Source organism: Taurulus bubalis, assembly GCF_910589615.1.
Source record: "Taurulus bubalis genome assembly, chromosome: 2".
In the NCBI taxonomy this organism is placed as follows: Eukaryota; Metazoa; Chordata; class Actinopteri; order Perciformes; family Cottidae; genus Taurulus; species Taurulus bubalis.
In genome coordinates this window covers 9,487,379-9,506,759 of record NC_136590.1, presented here as the reverse complement: position 1 = coordinate 9,506,759, position 19,381 = coordinate 9,487,379, and the positions used below count along the sequence as shown (strand labels likewise).

At 40.7% G+C, this 19,381-nt stretch overlaps 3 protein-coding genes across 5 annotated transcripts in view; 2 read left to right on the top strand and 1 right to left on the bottom strand.

Moving 5' to 3' along the window:
* The window catches only part of pald1a (phosphatase domain containing paladin 1a), a gene marked incomplete at both ends in the record, with an annotated part of 36,634 nt that extends 34,576 nt beyond the window's left edge, over positions 1-2,058 (bottom strand). The window contains 2 exons of the mRNA XM_079233389.1: positions 22-219; positions 1,997-2,058. Of these exons, the coding sequence (XP_079089515.1) occupies positions 22-219; positions 1,997-2,058 (260 nt within the window). The remainder of the gene's footprint in view (positions 1-21; positions 220-1,996) is intronic.
* An 8,184-nt stretch (positions 2,059-10,242) lies between these two features.
* Positions 10,243-13,844, top strand: ndr2 (nodal-related 2; the record flags this gene model as incomplete). The annotated part of the gene is made up of 3 exons (XM_079213943.1): positions 10,243-10,507; positions 12,567-13,360; positions 13,692-13,844. The coding sequence occupies 3 exons, from the start codon at positions 10,243-10,245 to the stop codon at positions 13,842-13,844; spliced, it is 1,212 nt and encodes a 403-aa protein (XP_079070069.1).
* A 1,360-nt stretch (positions 13,845-15,204) lies between these two features.
* On the top strand, positions 15,205-17,943 carry lrrc20 (leucine rich repeat containing 20). 3 transcript variants are annotated; one of them, XM_079214347.1, is made up of 5 exons: positions 15,205-15,440; positions 16,626-16,714; positions 16,994-17,110; positions 17,234-17,401; positions 17,494-17,943. In XM_079214347.1, the coding sequence occupies exons 2-5, from the start codon at positions 16,645-16,647 to the stop codon at positions 17,616-17,618; spliced, it is 480 nt and encodes a 159-aa protein (XP_079070473.1). In that variant the 5' UTR covers positions 15,205-15,440; positions 16,626-16,644; the 3' UTR covers positions 17,619-17,943. The 3 variants fall into 3 exon arrangements, with proteins under 3 accessions (XP_079070473.1, XP_079070471.1, XP_079070472.1); XM_079214345.1 differs by having other exon boundaries at positions 16,961-17,110; XM_079214346.1 differs by having other exon boundaries at positions 15,417-15,440; positions 16,632-16,714; positions 16,961-17,110.
* Positions 17,944-19,381: the final 1,438 nt, after the last annotated feature.

Below are 19,381 nucleotides of genomic sequence, written 5' to 3'. Positions count from 1 at the left end.
CGGATTCGGGGAGGGACTTACGTGATGACGACAGGTGCGACTTTGTTGGTGATAATGGACTTGGCCTTGTTGTTGTGGATGTTGACCGTCTGAAAGGGGCTCATGCTGAGAGACTGCCTGCTGTCGGCCATCCCGTTGCCATGGACACTCTCAAGCGGCGACGCTACCGAAACAGGCTGTGGCGCGGCGCTGGCAGTCGTACCCATGCTCCACAAGCAGCTGTGAATCACATCGCAGCGTGCTCAGAAACAGGAAGCAAACGCATAAATAAAATCCTACACTCGTGGCAAAACATGCGGCGTATTTATGGAGTGACGACACTTACAGACATTGTGAAAAGTTATTCGGCGCGTGTCTCACACTTTTTCTTCTGTCAATCACTATTATTATATAAATAAAACCATTTGTCAAGTGATATACTGCGTTTTATAATTTTTCTACATTACATTACTAATATTATATAAATAAAACTCTTTGTCGAGCAATATGCTGCTTTTTATTATTTCTTTACATTAGTAATTGTTAGCTATGCTAGCAGATAGCTTTTGGGATGACAATGTCCTTCTCTGTCTGTCCAACACTTGTGTCTAGACTAAAATGTTTTCAGGTAATACACTAAAATATTGCCACATTACCTGTACACTAACGCTACAGCCAGTTAGCTTAGCTTAGCATAAAGAACAAACAATGTATTATTGAGCTGTAAAGGTGCTTGTAGGCAGATTTTGTGCTACATTTAGAGAGAGCCATGCTAGCGCATATCTCTGCTCGGGCTGACCTCGACCAAGGAAATTCTTAGTTGACTAACATTCATATGATTTTGTTGACTAAACAATGCGTTGATTTAAAATCAGAAGAAAGTTTCCCTGCAAAGAATCACACAGAGGCACCGCTTTAAATCTTGTGTTCACTAGAGATGTGCTCATAAGTTCTTGGAAATAAGTCATTCAGCTATGTCATGAAAATGCATCCTAAATGTTAATTCATGAAATCTTTTTTTAATTTATTTACAAAAACCGTTATGTTAGTCCTTTGAGAGCGATAGAACATGCAGGGATTTGACTCATGAAATCCCACTTTTTCAAATTAAAAACGTCATACTTTTTGTATCTCTACGATTCAGTCGTGGTGGCATGGAGTCCACTGTGACAGTATTTGTATTTTAACCATATAGCTTGATACTGAGCGCTCAGACCCACACGCGAGCCAGCCACAGGCTTCAAGCAGACCTCCTCCCCTCTGAATAAACAGGGAGCTTTGCAGGGACCTCTGCAGATACACAAACAAGTCTTCTGACAAGCTAGCAGTCAGGAGTAACACTGCTCCTCAACATCACTTATAACATGTAGCTGGTTAGGAACCTACAGCAGCAGAGCACACAGAGGAAGACTTGCATAAATGCAGTTAAACCCTTCAGGAATACACAAAAACCCGCTGTTTGTCCCGCAACACAAACTCACAAATAAACATACTGTAACACTGGAGCTGCAGAGTGGAGCCCAAAGGTTCAGAGTCAATTCAACATCACAATCTACTTGATACAATCTGTGCGATCTCCAGCTTTGAGTAGCGTGGAGTCTCATTGTGCAGAGAGGCTCGGTGGTCACCACTTCTCTCCTCCGTGTTACATCTGGAGCCGAGTGGGCATGCAGGGCAACCTTTTCCTTCGGTCAGAAAAGTCTCCTCTCACAAGCACAACGGAGGAAACACCAACATATTGATTTGTCTGGCATGGTTGAAAAAAAAACACGAAAGCAAAGACTAAACTGTTTTTACAGCTTGACCTGAATAATAACTGCGAGGGAAAAAAGACTGAAGAGTAAAAAAAAACTTGAATCTCTCACCAAGCTCCATAAAAAGAAGCAGTTTTCAACTGCCCAAATCTATTTGAGTCCCCACCACACACCAAAAGCATCTCTGTTGCCATGATTTTGCGACTACCACAAGAAAAACAACTAAAAACTTTGCAGCAATCCACCAAACTTTGACATCTTACGTGTGAGATGAGGAGCGATCTGCACTTCCAGATCCCTTTCTTTGCTGCTTGTTCCCCGCCATGGTTTGTGAGAAAAGGAGTGTGAGAACTTGGCATCACATCCAAAATGGAATCTTTCTCCTTTGAAACCCCCTTTGCACACCCCCAGTCGGTGGGAAACACCCCTCGTGGGAGCTCAAAGTGCCCCGTCGCTTGGCACTGGGGAAAAAAACTTCAGGAGCTGCAGCTTTCAGACAGCGTCCTCCTCGTCCTCGTCCTACCACCTATATGATGGTGGGGAGTAGATTCATGCAAGAGACTCAAGTCTCCACGGAGGGGACCAAAGGAAGTAGCGGTACATCTGGCAGCCAGATGGCTCAAGTTCAGCTCCCTTTCACAGGGACAGGCTGTGCACAAAGACGAGTCCAGATTTGACTCTTGTACTGTAAAGCGAGCAACAAAAAAGTACAAAAGGAACACGCCGGAGTGACCACTCTTTTGATCGACCGACTGAAAATGTGTCCTTTATCAAGCAAAAATGCCAAACGCGGCTTACAGCTTATCAAATGAGAGGACGTACTGCTTTTCTTTGTTTTTATAAACCTGTAAATTTGATCTCAAAGAAGTATTTTGTTGGTGGTAACCCTCTGATAACTGGTTCTAGTTTCTCTCCCTACGGTTTCTTCCCTTTTTTAAACTTTAAATAGTATTTTGGGTGTTTTCCTTCTCTAAACTAAGAGTCTAATGATAGAGGGTGTTGTATGTTGTACAGATTGTGAATCCCTTTGAGGATAATTTGGGATTTTAGGCTATACTTCAGTAAAACTGACTTGAATTATTGGTAATAAAACAATCAGTTGACGTGTTACTGTCATGTTTTGTTGTAGTAATAAACATGATAGATATACGATGTCTTCTGCGTCTCCTTGACTTTTTATTTCAACTAAAAACAGATCTTACAGTCTTTGCATTCCTCGCCGTAAAGGGCCTTTACACAGCAAACTCTTTTCAATCTCTGCCTCTTTAAGGACTTTTAATCAGTAGGTTTCCTTTACCCTCCACCACAGTCATGCATGATAATATGCATGTTCCTATGTGGCTCAGTCGAAGGCTATGAAACACTCCGATAAAAGATTCTCTCATTGTCCTCATCCGCACAAAAACATCCTATATTTTATCCAATATGGAGGTTTTATTTGTAAAATGTCTGAGAGTTAAATGAGGCTAACACACGGACGTTTTGATTTAACAGGCCTCCAAAGGAAACGTGGCATTTGTAACGCTGCAGCACACACAGTAGCTTGCTCACTGAAACTGGTACATTGAAAACCCTGCTCTGTCTTACCTTAACAGCCTGTCACCTCTGCTGCGAGACCAAGTTGCGCACACATTTTGATACGGAAGTTCTTGCTTCAGACAAGCTTGTCCGCCACACTGACTTCAGCAGGCAGGCGGGCAGCATGGGCGGAGGCCTGAGTTGAAATAGCCCTCAGTCATAAACATCCTCCTGGAGATCCAATCAAGGCAACTCATCAGAGAGGCTGTTTATCCCACATGTCAACCAGAGTAGTGTTTGTGCCGCGTGTGAAGCCAATAAAACGACAAACTTGGGATTTCCCAACGCGAAATGTAAACGACTAAACAAAAGCGAGATGATCTTGAGTTCACCTCTGAGTGTTGTTTTTTTTGCCGGGCTGTAAACAGCAGGTCGAAGAGTCAAAGGCACTAATATTTAAATTCACAAAAAGAAGAAGGACCATGGAAACGGGTGCCTTGTGCCAGCCTACCAGCATTGCTCCATTCAGGGCAGGCGCATTTAAATTCAGCCGGTGCACCAACTTTGCTGTAGCAACGTCTTCAGACAAAAGGGCCTGAGTGCAGACAGGAAGGAGCGTGCAGCTGCAGGATGCATCTGTTGGTGGCCCCGAGGAAGGATGCAGAGCACTCTTCATTCACAAGAGATTCAAGGGTTCAAGGGAGATGGGTATCATTTTATAACGCTCAGGAGATCTTTCAACACGACCTCCCATATCGAGATGGAGAAGAGAGCCGCCGGCTTGGCAGAAAGAACCAATGAGTTCAATGCAACGTGCTTACTTGGCAACATTGCTCATCTTATTCAAGGGTCGTTGGCATTTCTGGTCTCCACGGAGGCCACACGCTCAGTCTGCCAATGTTAAAGTCTCAAAGCCTGCTGGCTACACAAAACAACTACATAGGAATATTAATACAACTTAAGAAACGTTGATTTATGTCGCTTCGGATGTCTGAAGGCAACATGTGCAGGAATGTGCAATGACTGTCCGGTGTTGCTCCAGAACCTAATCTAATGTATGCCAATTAAAGGTTTGGTGTAATCCAATCTGTATCTTATTCATAACAATGACACAATGTCCCACAGTCTCTCACTCATCACAGGATGCTAGACCACCAAACCATTCAATACGACCCAGTCACACCGCCCCCAGGCCAAGGAAGTGTAAGCACACCTTGACAGGAAATGCTTGGTTGTACTCTCTGAAACTTCCTCCCCGCAGCTGTGCACATATTTCACCAATGAGGTTAAGGGTGGCATCGAGCCGTGATTCCACAGGACATTGCTAGTTCCTGAGCTAAAATATCAGAGCTCCGCGGAAATGAGCTCAGTGCTTCCTCTGCAGAAAATCTTTTTTGTTTTCCCTTCAACTGTTCCAAAGATCTCATTGTGAATTTGTGTCATCTTACAGCTCTTGTGTTTGTTTTTGACCAAAATAAATGGCTCAACAACGGCCTGCTCTTAGAAAAATACTGTGGAAAAAAGGAAGCCATGTGATGCATTGTTCATGGACTCAATGTCCACATCTGATGAAGCTACCCCCAAATAGTTTTCATTGTGCAAAGCATACAGTTCAGATTAACAGACTGGGTGCACATGACAGGAAAACAAGTGACTTCTTCTTCCACTTAGAGCAGCAAATCTACTGGGACTCCATGAGTGACACAAAAACAAACTGTGCTACTGCAGGCATGAATCACAAGAATGACCCTTAGCCTTCGACATTCTTGCTTTCATCACAGCTCGACACTGAGCTGCTAAAAAGGGTGTGCAAGTCTATTTTTAAAACCCTGCCTGTAATTTATTTCATTTCAAGACGGCAATTTTATCCCCCTATGATGTTATGGCTGCAGTATTGTGGCTTTCTTTTTTTTTTTCGCAACCCCCGCCGTCTGACCGCAGCATTCTGTCAGCACCACCAAGTCTAACTGACAGCATTTATATTAGTCGCTGCCTCAGAGAACCTCTCCCTGGACGGTGTTTACACCAATTTGTGAATCTGTTTCGCCACACAGAGCGAAGTGGTAAACTTGTGTGCGTGCAAACACAAACTGACTTCGCAGCTGCATTTTCTAAGTTGCCGTGGGAAGCTATATAATCCTGTCAAACAGGCGCTGGTCCTCTGGTAACAGAACAAGAGATGATAAACACTTCAGAGGAGAGACTCGGCATCACACGCCATGGAGAATGTAATCCATGTAGCTATTTGAACATCAAACATGACTGGTATTATGAAAGAATGTGTAAAACCAAAAGGACAGATCTCTGCAAGAGGGAAGGTAGCTTTTATATTCTAAAGTAGATTATGATGATTTTTGGGGGTTTGACACAGTTGCATAGTGTTGTCTTAAAATTAAATAATAAAAAAATAATTCCCCGGCATCTGAAGTGATATTTCAACAAAGACATACGTTTCCTTTTGTATCCTTTAGAAACATACTGATAGCGACCACAAGCCTGCAGCAGGACTCAAGTATCATAACACAGAGAAGTATCACAACTGTACCTGACATTCAGCTGATCAATCCACCATCCGAGAGGTGCTTGAGTCTCTGAGGCACACAATGAAAAATGAAAAAATAATGGGTGAAAAATAGAAAGCAGGCAGCGGCACCAGTCTCAGTCAGACATCCTCACTGGCATCTCTCTTTCTGATCTATGAGGCAATCTGTCTCTTCCCACTGATCACACTATGGCAGGCGGCGGTCTCGCATCATTAAGGCGTCCTTATAAAGCGTCAGTGAACGTGTCCTCCAGTGAGGACAGATCCCAGACGGGCAGTCTGCAGGAGAGGGCAGAAGGGGGGGGACACAGCTCTCCGTTGAGGTTTAGATGGGTGACGGCATCCCCCCTTGTTGTTTTTTTGTTACTTTTGTTGTATGCATCCCCTGTGCATGAGGTGCAAGGCTGCTCACGCATGCTGGGATCTGGGTGTGCAACGGTGAATGTGTGTGTGGATGTGTGAAGAGGATGTGGAGGCGGACCCAGAGAGGCTTACTCATCATGCAGTTGGCTATCCAATCGCTACCGGAGCCTCCTGGCAGCACAATGCCTCCCACACATGGCAGACCTTTTAACAACCGTCTCAAACACACAAATTAAACCATCACTTATTAAACGTATTACAATCAGCTGCAGCAGTTAACCCTCTCTGACGTAACACACTAGAGACCTGCCAGGAGGCTGACAATCAGTAACAACTACACACAGATGACATCACGTAAGCCTAATTCACTACGATGCTCTAATTACTCCATTCATTAGCGGTTAACATGTGCCATGTTGAAGGCAAACAGGCTTACAGCTGGGCAAACACTTAGATTTAAGCTTGAGGTTCAGCTGCAATGGGCTGTGTGCTCTCCTTCTTACAGTTGTAACCCGGAGGTCAGACCATCTCGTCATGCACTAAGTGTCCTATTTCCTCCATGTGGGCTGTATGAAGCAAGAACAAAGCAAACAGAATCCAGTGATATTATACCTGCACAAAAATCCCTCATTCCTGACAACAACTATGACTACAAAAAAGCAAACGCGAAACAAGATCAAGTTTATTTTCTGACTGAGTGCGAGAACATTTTCTGACCAAAGTGTGTGTAATCAACAGTCTTTCACAAGATGATATCCAAATCAAGAGTGGTTTTGGAGATATGCACGTTAAATCTACTGCTGCCACACTTGTTCCTTCCTTCCTGCAGCAACGCAGGCCAAGACTCAGATGTTCTCGCAACACAATGATTGTGAAACACAACCCTCTCATTGCCCACAAACGGCAGAACGTGAATGAATCAATCCAGTGAGTGAGCAATCAGAAACGATTTCCTTTTCTCGGTGAAATTTTGTAAGAGCAATTACAAATATCAGGAAACAAGAAGCTGTCTAATAGATAGCACTAAAATATACTGAATATAAATGAAATAAAGCGACACTAAAGCTACCAAATGATGTGCCGTTACTCTGACAGGTTCAAACCATTCATTTCCTTCTGATTGATTCATTAGATGGCGATAAAGCAGAGTACAGTTTGGATGTTCTGCTTCCTCTCTTCTAAATGACCCCAATGGAAAAAAAAGGCATAAGGCTAATATCACCTGTCTTATCCCGAATCCTTTCTCAGGTCTGGAGTCTGTCTGACCCCCAAAAAGCCAATTTGCTAAAAGCCTTTTAACAGCAACACGAAAGAAGGAGATGGGAAATTAAACTATTTCACCTCAGCCAAAGTTCAGCTGCTATGTGCAGTATGAGAATGAAAATGACTATTATATGCATGAAATATTAACTTGTTCTTTGTTTTCTTGCTGACAAGTATTGAATATATCACCAACATTTTGGGGAGATGAAATTACAATGAGATCACCCCAGGAGAGACATTTGGGGGATATTAAATATCCACTTGAGTCCAGTGAGCAAATATGACACCTTGTGGTAAAGATTATCCATTGCACTGTGGCAAAGATTTCAGGTTTATTATCTTATGATAACTACTTCAACTCCAAAAGGCTGCAGATTTGGATCAAAACAGTGAAACGTTAAAATATTTAATAGATCAAATCAACTATTTTTCATGCTTTTTGAAGCAACTCTGGTTTGAACTCTAACTGGACCCCCATTTTGATTTTTTTCTGTTCCCAACCAATTTCCCCAGGACCCATAAGTAGTTAATAATAAAACAACCTTTAACACCAGAAAATCAGCAACCGTTGGAATTAATCCTGGGTTGAGTAACGCTTCTGTTCTATTCCTCTTATCAAGATAAGGCGAGAATAAATAGCTCAATCATTTATGATCCCAATGGTGTCCATTCATCGAGGGGTTTCATGCTCTCAATCTTGATTAATTGTGATGTCCACGGTTTGATCTGCGCTCTCTCGCTTGTCAAGAGGCAGTTTCTGTCTTCCCCTGGGATGTGAGGTAAAGTGATATGAGCAGAGAAGACTGATCCCAGCTGCACGGATAAATCAAACCACAGCCGGGACGACAGTACATCAAACGGCATGCTGGGCTTTGTCTTCCTGCGCTTTGGACTTTTCATACTTTACATTACACCTAATGGGAAGAATGAACATGTCTGAACATTGATCATGTCTTGTGGGCATTATTTTTGCACTGACAGAATGTATTGAGTGATAGCCTATATTGTGTTTGCATTGCATTCCAAACATGTTCCAGACTAAATGTCTTTTTGAGCCCATGAGCTGATAACAACACATTATATGTTGCCAATTCATAACATAGTATATTCAAGCACATAAGTTAATGCTTGATCTTTGTAATAAAATATACTGAAAGGTCTACTTACAGCTTCTCAGAGCTTTCAGCCATGTCTTCTTGAATGAAGAAGCTAGTACAGTAAATGGCCCATTGACTATTTTATTTTGTATTCAATATTAAAAAAAACAAAAAAACATTCAGGACAGAAAATGATATAATGCTATTAATCTTATCCATGTTGGGAGTTGTTGCTGTTGTTGTTGTTGTTTAGAAAATGTATGTTTTATTAAAGAAAAGAAAAGCATACATCTACATCGATCTGTCTCCATGTGTGTGCGTGTGCGTGTGTGTGCGTGTGTGTGTGTGGTTACCAACTGGAGGTCAAAGTGTCCCCAACTTTAGATCCTTCATCACTTCCTGGGACCAAATCAGTGGCAAGATGCAGTGCAGCCATGAGTGTGTGTGTGGGGGGGTGTCAAGCACACGTATGCCCATCAGCCACACACACACTTCGCGTTATGAAGACACCCATCACTCTTATCCAAAATGCTTAGCCAAAAATAATTGATCATGCATTGTTTAATGTTCAAAGGGGCTCAGAAACGGGGAGAGTCTTAGCATCCCAAAACGCGTGAACGTTAAGTTCTCGCCTGTCGAGTCTCGTGCAACAAGAGCCGTAAACTTTAAAGCTACTCACCATTTCAGCACACGGTGGGGGGAAAAGCGTCAATCTTTTAAGAAAACATGTGTTTATGCAGCGGGTTTGTCCCGTGGAGGATGAAGCCGCTGTGCACTGCTCTCTCTTCAGACTACAAGGGAAAAAACAACATCCATTGATTTTTTTGGGGTCCTTTCTCTGGAAATTTACGAGGAAAAGGATTTCGCTATGTGTATGAACGACGGACGGCGCATGCGCAGTCCATGGTCATCCTCGGATGCTCCGTGCCAGTCTCACAAAGCATAAATCTTCACGTCCAAGTTATATATATATTGAAAAGCCAGTTCGAAAAATACGGCGTGCTTGAACTATGTTTCATGCAAATATCAACGATCCACCACTTAAAACGTGTATTAAAGGGTTGTTAGTACTATAGAATAATAGTGTGGAAATCCAAAATAAAAGAATGATGCAATCAGTACAAATGTAATATTGACAACATATAAACTTTAAAGCCACATATGAACAGTATATGATTATAAGCATAGACTATATTGTTTGTCATTGTTACTTTGTATATGTATATAAACACGTATGAATGTAGCCTATGCATGTTGCATTTGGATCTATATCTTATTTGAGTGATTAATCATCCTGATAGTCCTGATAATTGAGTGATCTTAGTAATGTTTCATTACTCTGTGGTCATATAAGCACATGCAGCAGCCCAATGGTTCTCCTGCATAGGTCATTTCAGACGGTATTCAGTCGATATTACACTATTGGAAAGCCTAACAATTAGTGTAAGCCAAATAGCTGAAACAATTAATCCAAGGATGGGGAATCGGGCTGTAGAAGCCCAAATAACATGGCGCAAACAAAGAGCTGCGCTCCTGTAAACACGCACCCAGGCGCCTCATTACCAACAGAATGGATGATGAGCTGTCAGGTAACAAGTCTTGAGGACGCATGTCAATTTCCTTTAATGTTCTCAGCTACTTGTTAAACATAAAAGGGGGTGGGTGAGGGTATATAAGACACCCCTAATCTCCGAGGAGAGGAATGTGTCATTAACCGGCCCAAAACATGCGTTCAGTGGGAGCTCTGGCTGTGGCGCTGCACGCATCTCTGCTGGTGCTGCTCGCTCAGGGGATCCATAAAAACAGGGATGGAGTGTATTTGCGGTCGCAGCAGCCTTTCCACGTCATGGATCGATCATCCGGGCACCACCTGCCAACCTACATGATGCATCTCTACAGGAATTTCAAGAGCAACTTCTCCAGCCCGTCGGATAATATGGAGCAATACACCACGAAGCAGGCAGACACCGTGAAGAGTGTGATGGCTAAAAGTAAGATTTTCATTTTCATGGGAGACAACGAGATGATGGGGAATGTATTCGCGTCTTTATTCCTAAATGTTTTTTTGCACAGCTATGTGGTCAAAGTCAGATCGTGTTCTTTACCTTATAAAGGCCCTTTGAAATGTTAGTTTTTTTTTTTGGTGGCTCAAGCGTTGCTGTCAAAGCTGCGAGCCAGACGACCTCAGAGGGTTTGAATCCACATCCCGGTCAGGGGGTGAATAACCATGCAGGGATCAGCGTGTGAAAAGGACGGGTTTCTGTCTAATTCTCAAAGCAAACCTCTTTTTACTTAAATAGGTGATGTTGATTAGATATCTCGCCAGACATCCCCCTATACAAATCTCTTGTTAAGTCAAATCAACAACTTCCCTTAGTTCTTTTTTCACACTTGGCTTGATTAGATTAGAGCTCGGGATTTAATGGCACAAGCAGCCAACAAGAGGACGACCCTCCCTGCTGCTGAGTCTAATTTCACATAGCTGCGAGGTGTTAGAGTTGCTACCTATTTGTTTGACTGAGGATATGCAGAAGCCAGGAGAGGCAGAGAGAGACGTGTTAAATGATTGGTTTCGGATCGGTGTTTGGTTTGAGTGGATGAGTGGCGAGGATGGTTGGCACGTTTGATCAACAGTCTTTCTTGGCCACATGCACGACAGAGAAGAAATTAAAATGCTTTTAATCCTTTAGATTAATTTGAACCACACCTGTCCATTGAATCACAATGAGAGCCCCATTACAGATATGGGCGCAGCACCAGAACAATGAGTGGATTATTTTTTAAGAAATCAAGCACTCATCATGAAGTCATCGGAGAAGTTATCAAAGGGAATTATATTGGACCTTTAGCATTCTCCTCACAACTCACTTTGCAAAACAAAAGACGAGATTGGATCCACAAGGAACATAAATCCCGTGATTTATATGGGTAATGATGGTTGGTTGTTGAGGTTTGGGAATGCACAATAATTAACAATGTTCTGATGTCAGCCTGACATTTACATGCATATATTTCAGTTATTAAGACACATATTCACATATCTTTTAAACAAAAGATGTATTTCACTGTTTCACTAAACATTTTTCTCACAGTGTATAGGTTAATTTCTTTCTTTCTTTTTTAAACTTTTTCTTTTGTATTTTCAACACAACAGAACAGTCCTCGACATTTAAATAAAATAAATAGTAAATAATCAAAACAGTAATATTAGTATCAATAGTTTAGCTTATAGTATAACCTTTACATACACATCTACACCGACAAATGCGTATGCATCTACATATACACAAGAATTTTTTCCATTGTATGAACCTGTTTAAGTCTCTGTCTCCACTGAGTTATGGTTGGTGGTTTTGCATCCTTCCTGTTCACAGTTCTAATTTTCCTGGCAATCATTAAAAGTATACGCTTAATATACCTCAGATCTGTGTCCCCTAAATCTTCCGGTATGGACCCCATCAGAAATATCAATGGGTCTAAGGATACCTCCACTTCGATTTATTAATTTCTGCTTTGATATTTTTCCAAAACCCTTGAACTACTGGACAGCCCCAAAAGATGTGTGATCTCCTATTTTTCCAAATTTTATCCAACATAGTGATGCTGAAGGATTCTTTGCGTATGAAGAGATTATAAGAGTATTGAAATATCAGATTTTTAATTAGGTATTAAAAAGATAGCTACCATGGAATTAGCTGTGTAAAAAAAAAATCTATTATTTCACACTATTTGTGGAGTGTAATTTGCCTTAAGTTTAAACGCTTGGTTATATCCAAACACATTTAAAGAAATACTGCTGTAGCGGCCGTTATGACTAGATGCATCATACTGTTTCCCAGAGGAAGTCTTCACTCAAGTAAAGAAAAAAATGGCTGAAGGAGATCATATTTACCAACATTTAAATATAGCATTCCTGCAGTTAACATTTTGGGTGCAGTTTGCGTTCCCTGAAAAGTTCACTGGCAATTATGTGTTGTCATTATTGGTGTGAATTATAATTCTAAGCTGTCTGATACTATTCTGCTCATTTTTCTCTTTTCACAACATTAGGCTTGATGTCTAGTAAGAGGAGCTGGATTGCGACCTTTGACCTCAAGGCCCTTCTAGCAGACAAGCAGATACAGGCGGCAGAGCTGAGAATCCGGCTTCCTCGGACAGCGAATGCCTCCAACATCACTGTGGAGGTCTATCACCAGCATGGCCAGGCGTGCCATACGCACAAGAAGGGCTGCCAGGAGCAGCAGCTGGTGGGGCTTCTGACTGAATCATCACTGGTCACTTCATCACAGAGCTGGAAAGTGTTCAACATGACAGAACCTCTGTTGAGCTGGCTCGGACAAAAATCAGCGACCGCGAGAGTTCAACAAAAAAGAGGGTCAAGAAGAAGAAGAGTGGGCAAGAAGACAAAGAGAGGCCTGTCGCTCCCCGATCAGCCCGTCTTTGTGGCGAGCCCGAGACGAGAGCAGGACATCAGTAACCGGGCCTTGTTGGTCGTCTTCTCACAAACTGGCTCTGATGAGAGCTCCAAGGCCAGAGCCAGCTTACTTCACACTGCCGAACAATCCAAGTTCTTGTCCCCCGCTGAAATCAAGAGGGCCCGGTGGCAGAGGAGGCGCAGGAGCAAACGTGGCCAGATCGAGCAAACAGTGAGAGGCCCGCAGGCGTCCAACACAGGGACGGAGAATTCTCTCTGTCGCAGAGTCGACCTGCAAGTCGACTTTAATCAAATCGGCTGGGGGTCCTGGATCGTCTTTCCTAAAAGATATAACGCCTATCGCTGTGAGGGTTCCTGCCCTGGTCCCCTGGGGGAAAACCTGAATCCAACAAATCATGCGTACATGCAGGTTAGTTATCTATTCATGTTGTTATTGTGAATATAACGGATTCATTATCTGAGTCTAAGTAGATTCACATCAGTGTGTTTCTGCTTGTATACTGGACCTACAGTATTTGGCATTATCACTGATAGAGCAAGGTGAACTGGTTGCTGTTGGAAGGTAACTTGGGACTGCAGACGGAAACAAGACTAGAAAGAGAAAATATATTCAACAATTTAACCAGAAACTATTTTCATAATGAATCCATATTTTAAGTATTTGTATTTCTTGGTATCTTTATTTACAGAAATGGAGTATTTTAATCTAAATCCTCTTTTTTTGTGTTTTTCTTTTCCAGAGTTTGCTGAAGCATTACCACCCTGACCGAGTGGTAGCACCCTGCTGTGCCCCAACCAAAATGAGCCCGTTAAGCATGCTGTACTACGAGAAGAGAGAAATGCTCCTCCGACATCACGAGGACATGATCGTGGATGAATGCGGCTGCCAGTGACGGCTACGACCACCTCCAAACATGACCTGTGTTGCTGAGCGGTGCTAACGGCATAAAACATGCTGTGCAGGAGCAGCCAATGTCTGAAAAACAAACAGAAACACTTAGCTCGGAGGAGAAAGCTCTTGGACGTTTGTCACTGTGTACTGTAAGATTGTAGCTGATCCATGTGCAGAGATGGGATTTTAATTTGTGATGTGAGCTCTGGTTTGTAAGGAGAACATTGATATTTTAAGATGTGCTGAAATACAAAGTCAACAATAGCATCCAGCCTTCCAGTTGTGGGCAGATGTCACAATGTAATGTACAATTATATTTCCCTTGTCAATTTCATCAATGTAAACATGAAATGGCAATGTTATTGAATATTCCAGCACTGTTTTTTATTCTACAGTACATTTGTGTAACTGTAAATTAATGTATATTTATTGTAAATATTAAATAAATTGTATTTATGTACATTTTGCACATGGATTATAAATATTTGTTATGTTTTGTTAATTATAGTGTAATAACAAAGGTTATTTTAAGCAGAGGTCGGTATCAAACATCTTATATATCTATATCAAACAATGGAACAAGTATTTTGGTTTTGGTTGATGATACCTTGCCTAAAAGCACAGTTTTCTCAGATTTGGCTTATGCTGTCTAAAACACCACATACACAAACAAACATATCCACAATACCTATGTGTGTCATCACTCAGATCACGGACATATTTACCTTCAACTATGTGTACAAGAGAACCAACACACCAAAAGAGGTGGACTTTTCTAGTTGTAGAGTGTTTCAGTCATCAACGGTGCCACATCAAAATACAGCATTGTAGGAATATCCAGCAAATACTGTTGAGTGGCAGCTATAGTCCTTAACAATAGTAAACTATTCACCTGAAGCCAGAGAGAGCTCATTGTATTCAAGTCCTTTTGAAAATAACCTGACTAACCAGGAATTTGCCATTTGAGTCATGACTAGTACTGAAACTGGGAATAGTTGGCCAGGAGTGGGAGGTAAGACAACTCTTAACTTCCTAATGCAAATATGTGGATGGGAAAAGTCTATATTTAAAATATATATATATATATATATATAATCTATAGGTATTCAAAGTAGAGAAGCATAGCCGATCAGATACAAAACTTTTGAATATGCTGAAAAAACAGACTTGTTACCCAACATTAACCGACGAAAGAAAACATAATAAGTATTCATAATAAGTATTACACGACTCCTTAATAAGTGAAATTGCTTCTTTATTTGTTTTTATTTATCAATGTTGTTACTTAAATTAGGCTGAACCATCGCCTGCAACTTGACAGCGCAGGACTGACGCTCGTGAATTGAAGCGTTCACCAGCAATGTTTGCTAGTAGCCTCGTATATTCTTTACTTAGCTTTACTTAGCAACAACGACTTTTACACGTTACTATGTGAAGTGTTGCTAATCTTACTTTTCTAATGAAGAGAGAAACATTCAGGTGAACTGGCCTCAGCGGGGCTAAAAATACACACTCGCCAAATTAGACTGTGGCTGATCTGCTGCAGCTAACGTTAGCTAACAGCTGTCAGGTCCTGTAACAGTAGCTTCTAGTTTAGGTAAGTGTCTTCCTGGTGTGCTTTAAATTAAACGGTGCTTTATTTAAATAATTACCACGTGGAGTTCAACAGGCAGTCTTTGTATTAGTCTGTTTGAGGGCCAAAGCTTATTTTATATGGACTTGTACTTATCCTCTTTTAGAGGAAGGAAGTATGTTCTTATGGGTCCAAACTATCAGCGCCACGTTTGTTTTTAACGTGAAGTAAAGTTCACCGCAAGTAACGTTAACTAACGACACTAAAGTTTCTTTGTGGACTTTTTATTTCGACAGCATTGACTGACTTCCTGCAAACTGACTTGTAGTCAATTTTTCAGACGGGAAATATTGTACTTTTTACGTTAGCACATACATTTTGACAGCTTTGTTACTGATTTATATCATTCAGACAAAAATATAAACGACGAATCATGTATTATATATCATAAATTAAGTTTCCCAGCAGCATATAAAGTCATCACATTTTCACCCACCTTTGCCAAGTGAAACATTAAAGTGATGTATACATTAAGTATCCTATATTTAACCCAATAATATCATTCTGCAAAATAAGTACTTTTACTTGAATTACATGTATGGATTTATATTTTGAGGCAAATACATTTGTACTCTTACTTAAGTACAATATTTGAATACTTCTTCCACCTCTGCTTGTATTACAGAGTATTAATTATGTACTATGAGATCCATCAACTAATCTGAAAGCATAACACATTTTGGGGCTTGTCATCACTAATTATTTACAAAAGATTATTTAATATTTTCTCAAGTTGTAGGTGTACTTCTTGTCGTACCTTTATTTATTTTACTTAACTTATGAAAACCTTCAAAATACTAACTTGCATACGCATGTGAGTGATATCGGTACCTCTCAATTTACAGAAAATATTAACTTAGATTTGTTGATATTATAACAAAACGAAATAAGTTACTTAATATTATAATATTACTCCAATGATAAATGAGAATTGTTTTGGGGATTCTGTTACAATGATGTGTTATATGTGTGTAATATAACCATACCCTAAGAATACATTGAGCCCTAACGTAATATTGACTCAATGTAAGTGTTCAATTAATATACATTAGTCAGTCATTTTTGGTTACTGTAATTAGTATTTGGGTGTCATACATCTCGTGCATAAAGTATGTGTAAGTGTAATGTGTAATGTAATGTTTTCTTTAGGAACAGTTATAGCAGAAAAATGGCTGAGGCAGTCGCAAGAGTGGCCCGGAGGATTAATGCAATCGTAGAGGAGGGGAGCGATACACTGGGTAATATCCCTTCTCTCACTCACTCACTCTTTCTGCTGAATGAATAGCCCTGATTTAATATTCTGCTGAATGAATAGCCCTGATTTAATATTCTGCTTAATGCCATTTCAGAATTTCACCAGCAGGTGGTGGCAGAGGCTAACATTTGTCTTTTCAAATAACTTTAAATCTCCAAGTGTTTGTTAATTATAGAAGCTGTGTTAAAGCTTCATGAGCTCATAATCATCTTCTTATTCTTCCCTGCAGACCTGTCAAACTGCAAACTCATTTCCTTCCCAGACGGTGTGTTTAAGGTCCTCGAGAGTGTCTCAGACAACATCCGCGTTGTCACACTGGCTGACAATGAGCTGAAGTCCGTTTCCAGCAAAGTCTTTTCAACCTTCCCGAGGCTGAAAGGTAGTGGATAATACACTGCAGCTATTTGATTCATGGACTCAGTCTTGTGTTCACCTCACAAATGTTGGCAGAAGAACAAACAAGTCAACCCTCGATTTACGCCTGTCTTGAAATCTTTTGCAGAACTGGACCTGCGAGGAAATGTTCTCACCAAACTGCCCGACATCCTGGGAGAAATGAAGCATTTAACCTGCATCAATTTGGCTAATAACAGCTTTGCCATCTTCCCTGATAAGATGACTGAAATAGCCACACTAGAGAGGATTAATCTGGAGGGAAATGGCATCACAGGTAATAATATTATACTCACACAAAGGGTTGTATTTTGTTATAGGCCTTGAGCTCAAGTTTACTCTGTTTTTTATTATTATTTTGTCCCACAGAAATACCAGTAGAGAAGTTGGCTGACATGCCAGCACTGAAGTGGCTGAACGTGAAGTCAAACCCTTTGGACTCAAACACTCAGGCTGCTCTGCAATCTCCCCACACCTTTGAAACAGAGTGCTAGCATATGTCATATATTTTATTTCCCCACGCAAGGACTGCATGCTGTGTGCCTTTTAGCTACTTCAGTTGGATACTCTGGTGTGCCTGAGAGACGAAGAAACATACTTGACGATATCAAAATGTTTACAAGAATAAAAGAAAACGGAGGTGTTTTATTAAAAATGACGTTCTCCTTGATTAAGGTTTTCAGTTCTGCTGATGACTTCACCCACGGCCTCTCTTTTGTCCTCTTTCTATGAACTGCAAAGAGATGAAATCCATCTATTTATACGCAATTTGATGCTTTTAATAGTATAACAATGTTTTTCCCAATAAAAATGATTCACTGGAAACATGCAGTCTTCCATCACTATTTTTCACTGGGTGACAGTGATTCATATTCACATTAGACCAATTTTACAGATGTGTGTCCTGATGTAAAGTTCAGCTGTACTGTTTATTTAGGACTGCTGCTGCTGCTGATTGTGTTCATTTTCAATAAGCCTGACAAGCATTTTCTGGAATAGATGATAATTGTAGGGTGACTGGCACAGTGGAGAGCAGGGCCGTCCTTCAATCAGAGGAAAAGTAGCTCAGTAAAATTGTGTTGATGAACTATTTGGTGAATTGTTTTAACCTAAGTCGTATTAGTAAGTTATTGGTGTTCACATTCACAACCATAAAAAGCTAACTTGGGATACAGATCATAGTTTGGCCAACAATTTGGTAATGAATAGGATGAGAAAAGTCTTGACTTTATCACGTATGTAAACATAAAATAACCGACTAATAAAAGACTAGGAACGTTTTCTAGTTCATCTACACTCATAACAGACAACACAATTGATTGCAGAGACATGAAAAATACTCTGAAACTATCCGAACACTAGTTTTATGCTGCAGGCACCAAAGAGGTTTAGTCGGGTTCCAGAGAAAGTACAGATAAAACCCTGATTAAGCTCCTAAACCCTCCATCTGCAGGTGACAGAGACTGATCCACGGTATTAAATGGTTCACTCAGGCTTTTCAATAATTCTTTAAATAGCAACACTGCAGAGTCTGGATCACCTATAAGCTGATGTCTGGGTTCACTGTGTTGAGCCTTCGTTGCAAATCAACCACAGAAGGGCAAGAAGAGAGGTCGCATTATGATATGTGAGGGATTCACTAATGTACAGATCATTTATATGTGTGTAAATATTTTAAAATTTGACATTTCCTACATGGGTAGGATGCCGGAGTCTTCATGTCTTCTGGTCAAGAGAAATATTTTTTGCAGAGGCCGGCTTACAGCATCCCGTGACTCCTGCGGTCCAGGCTGTGAGCTTGTATTGTGCACCATGCTGCTCTCTGACTGTGTTTTAATCCTCTATAAACCAGAGGAAAACTACAGTGTTTACACTTTTGGTTAGTGTGGTGTTTTAACAATGCTTAAAGCAGGAGGCTTTTCTTTCAGTGAATTAGATTGAGTGTGTGTTTAAATACAGTACAATTTCTCAAAAATGATCAGCTCCTTGTTAACCATTTAATGTAAAAAACATTGCAGTGGTTGTGTAAGTAATAACGACATACATCTATTTAACATAATCAAACTTAATTTCACAATTTTATTAGGGTATTGTTCTATGTTAGTTATTTATTTAACAGATAATGTCATCAACACCTGAAAAAGAATCGATGCATTACATTGTATCACACTTGTATCATGTATATTGTACACTGACCTAAAGGATTATTAGGAACACCATACTAATACTGTGTTTGACCCCCTTTCGCCTTTAGAAC

Bases quoted from the DNA above. Each gene is read 5' to 3' on its own strand.
- lrrc20 (XM_079214345.1), top strand. From the start codon at position 16,645: ATGGCTGAGGCAGTCGCAAGAGTGGCCCGGAGGATTAATGCAATCGTA. The intron at 16,715-16,960 runs GTAATATCCCTT...TCTTCCCTGCAG, and splicing joins GGAGGGGAGCGATACACTGG to ACCTGTCAAACTGCAAACTC. The intron at 17,111-17,233 runs GTAGTGGATAAT...AATCTTTTGCAG, and splicing joins AACCTTCCCGAGGCTGAAAG to AACTGGACCTGCGAGGAAAT.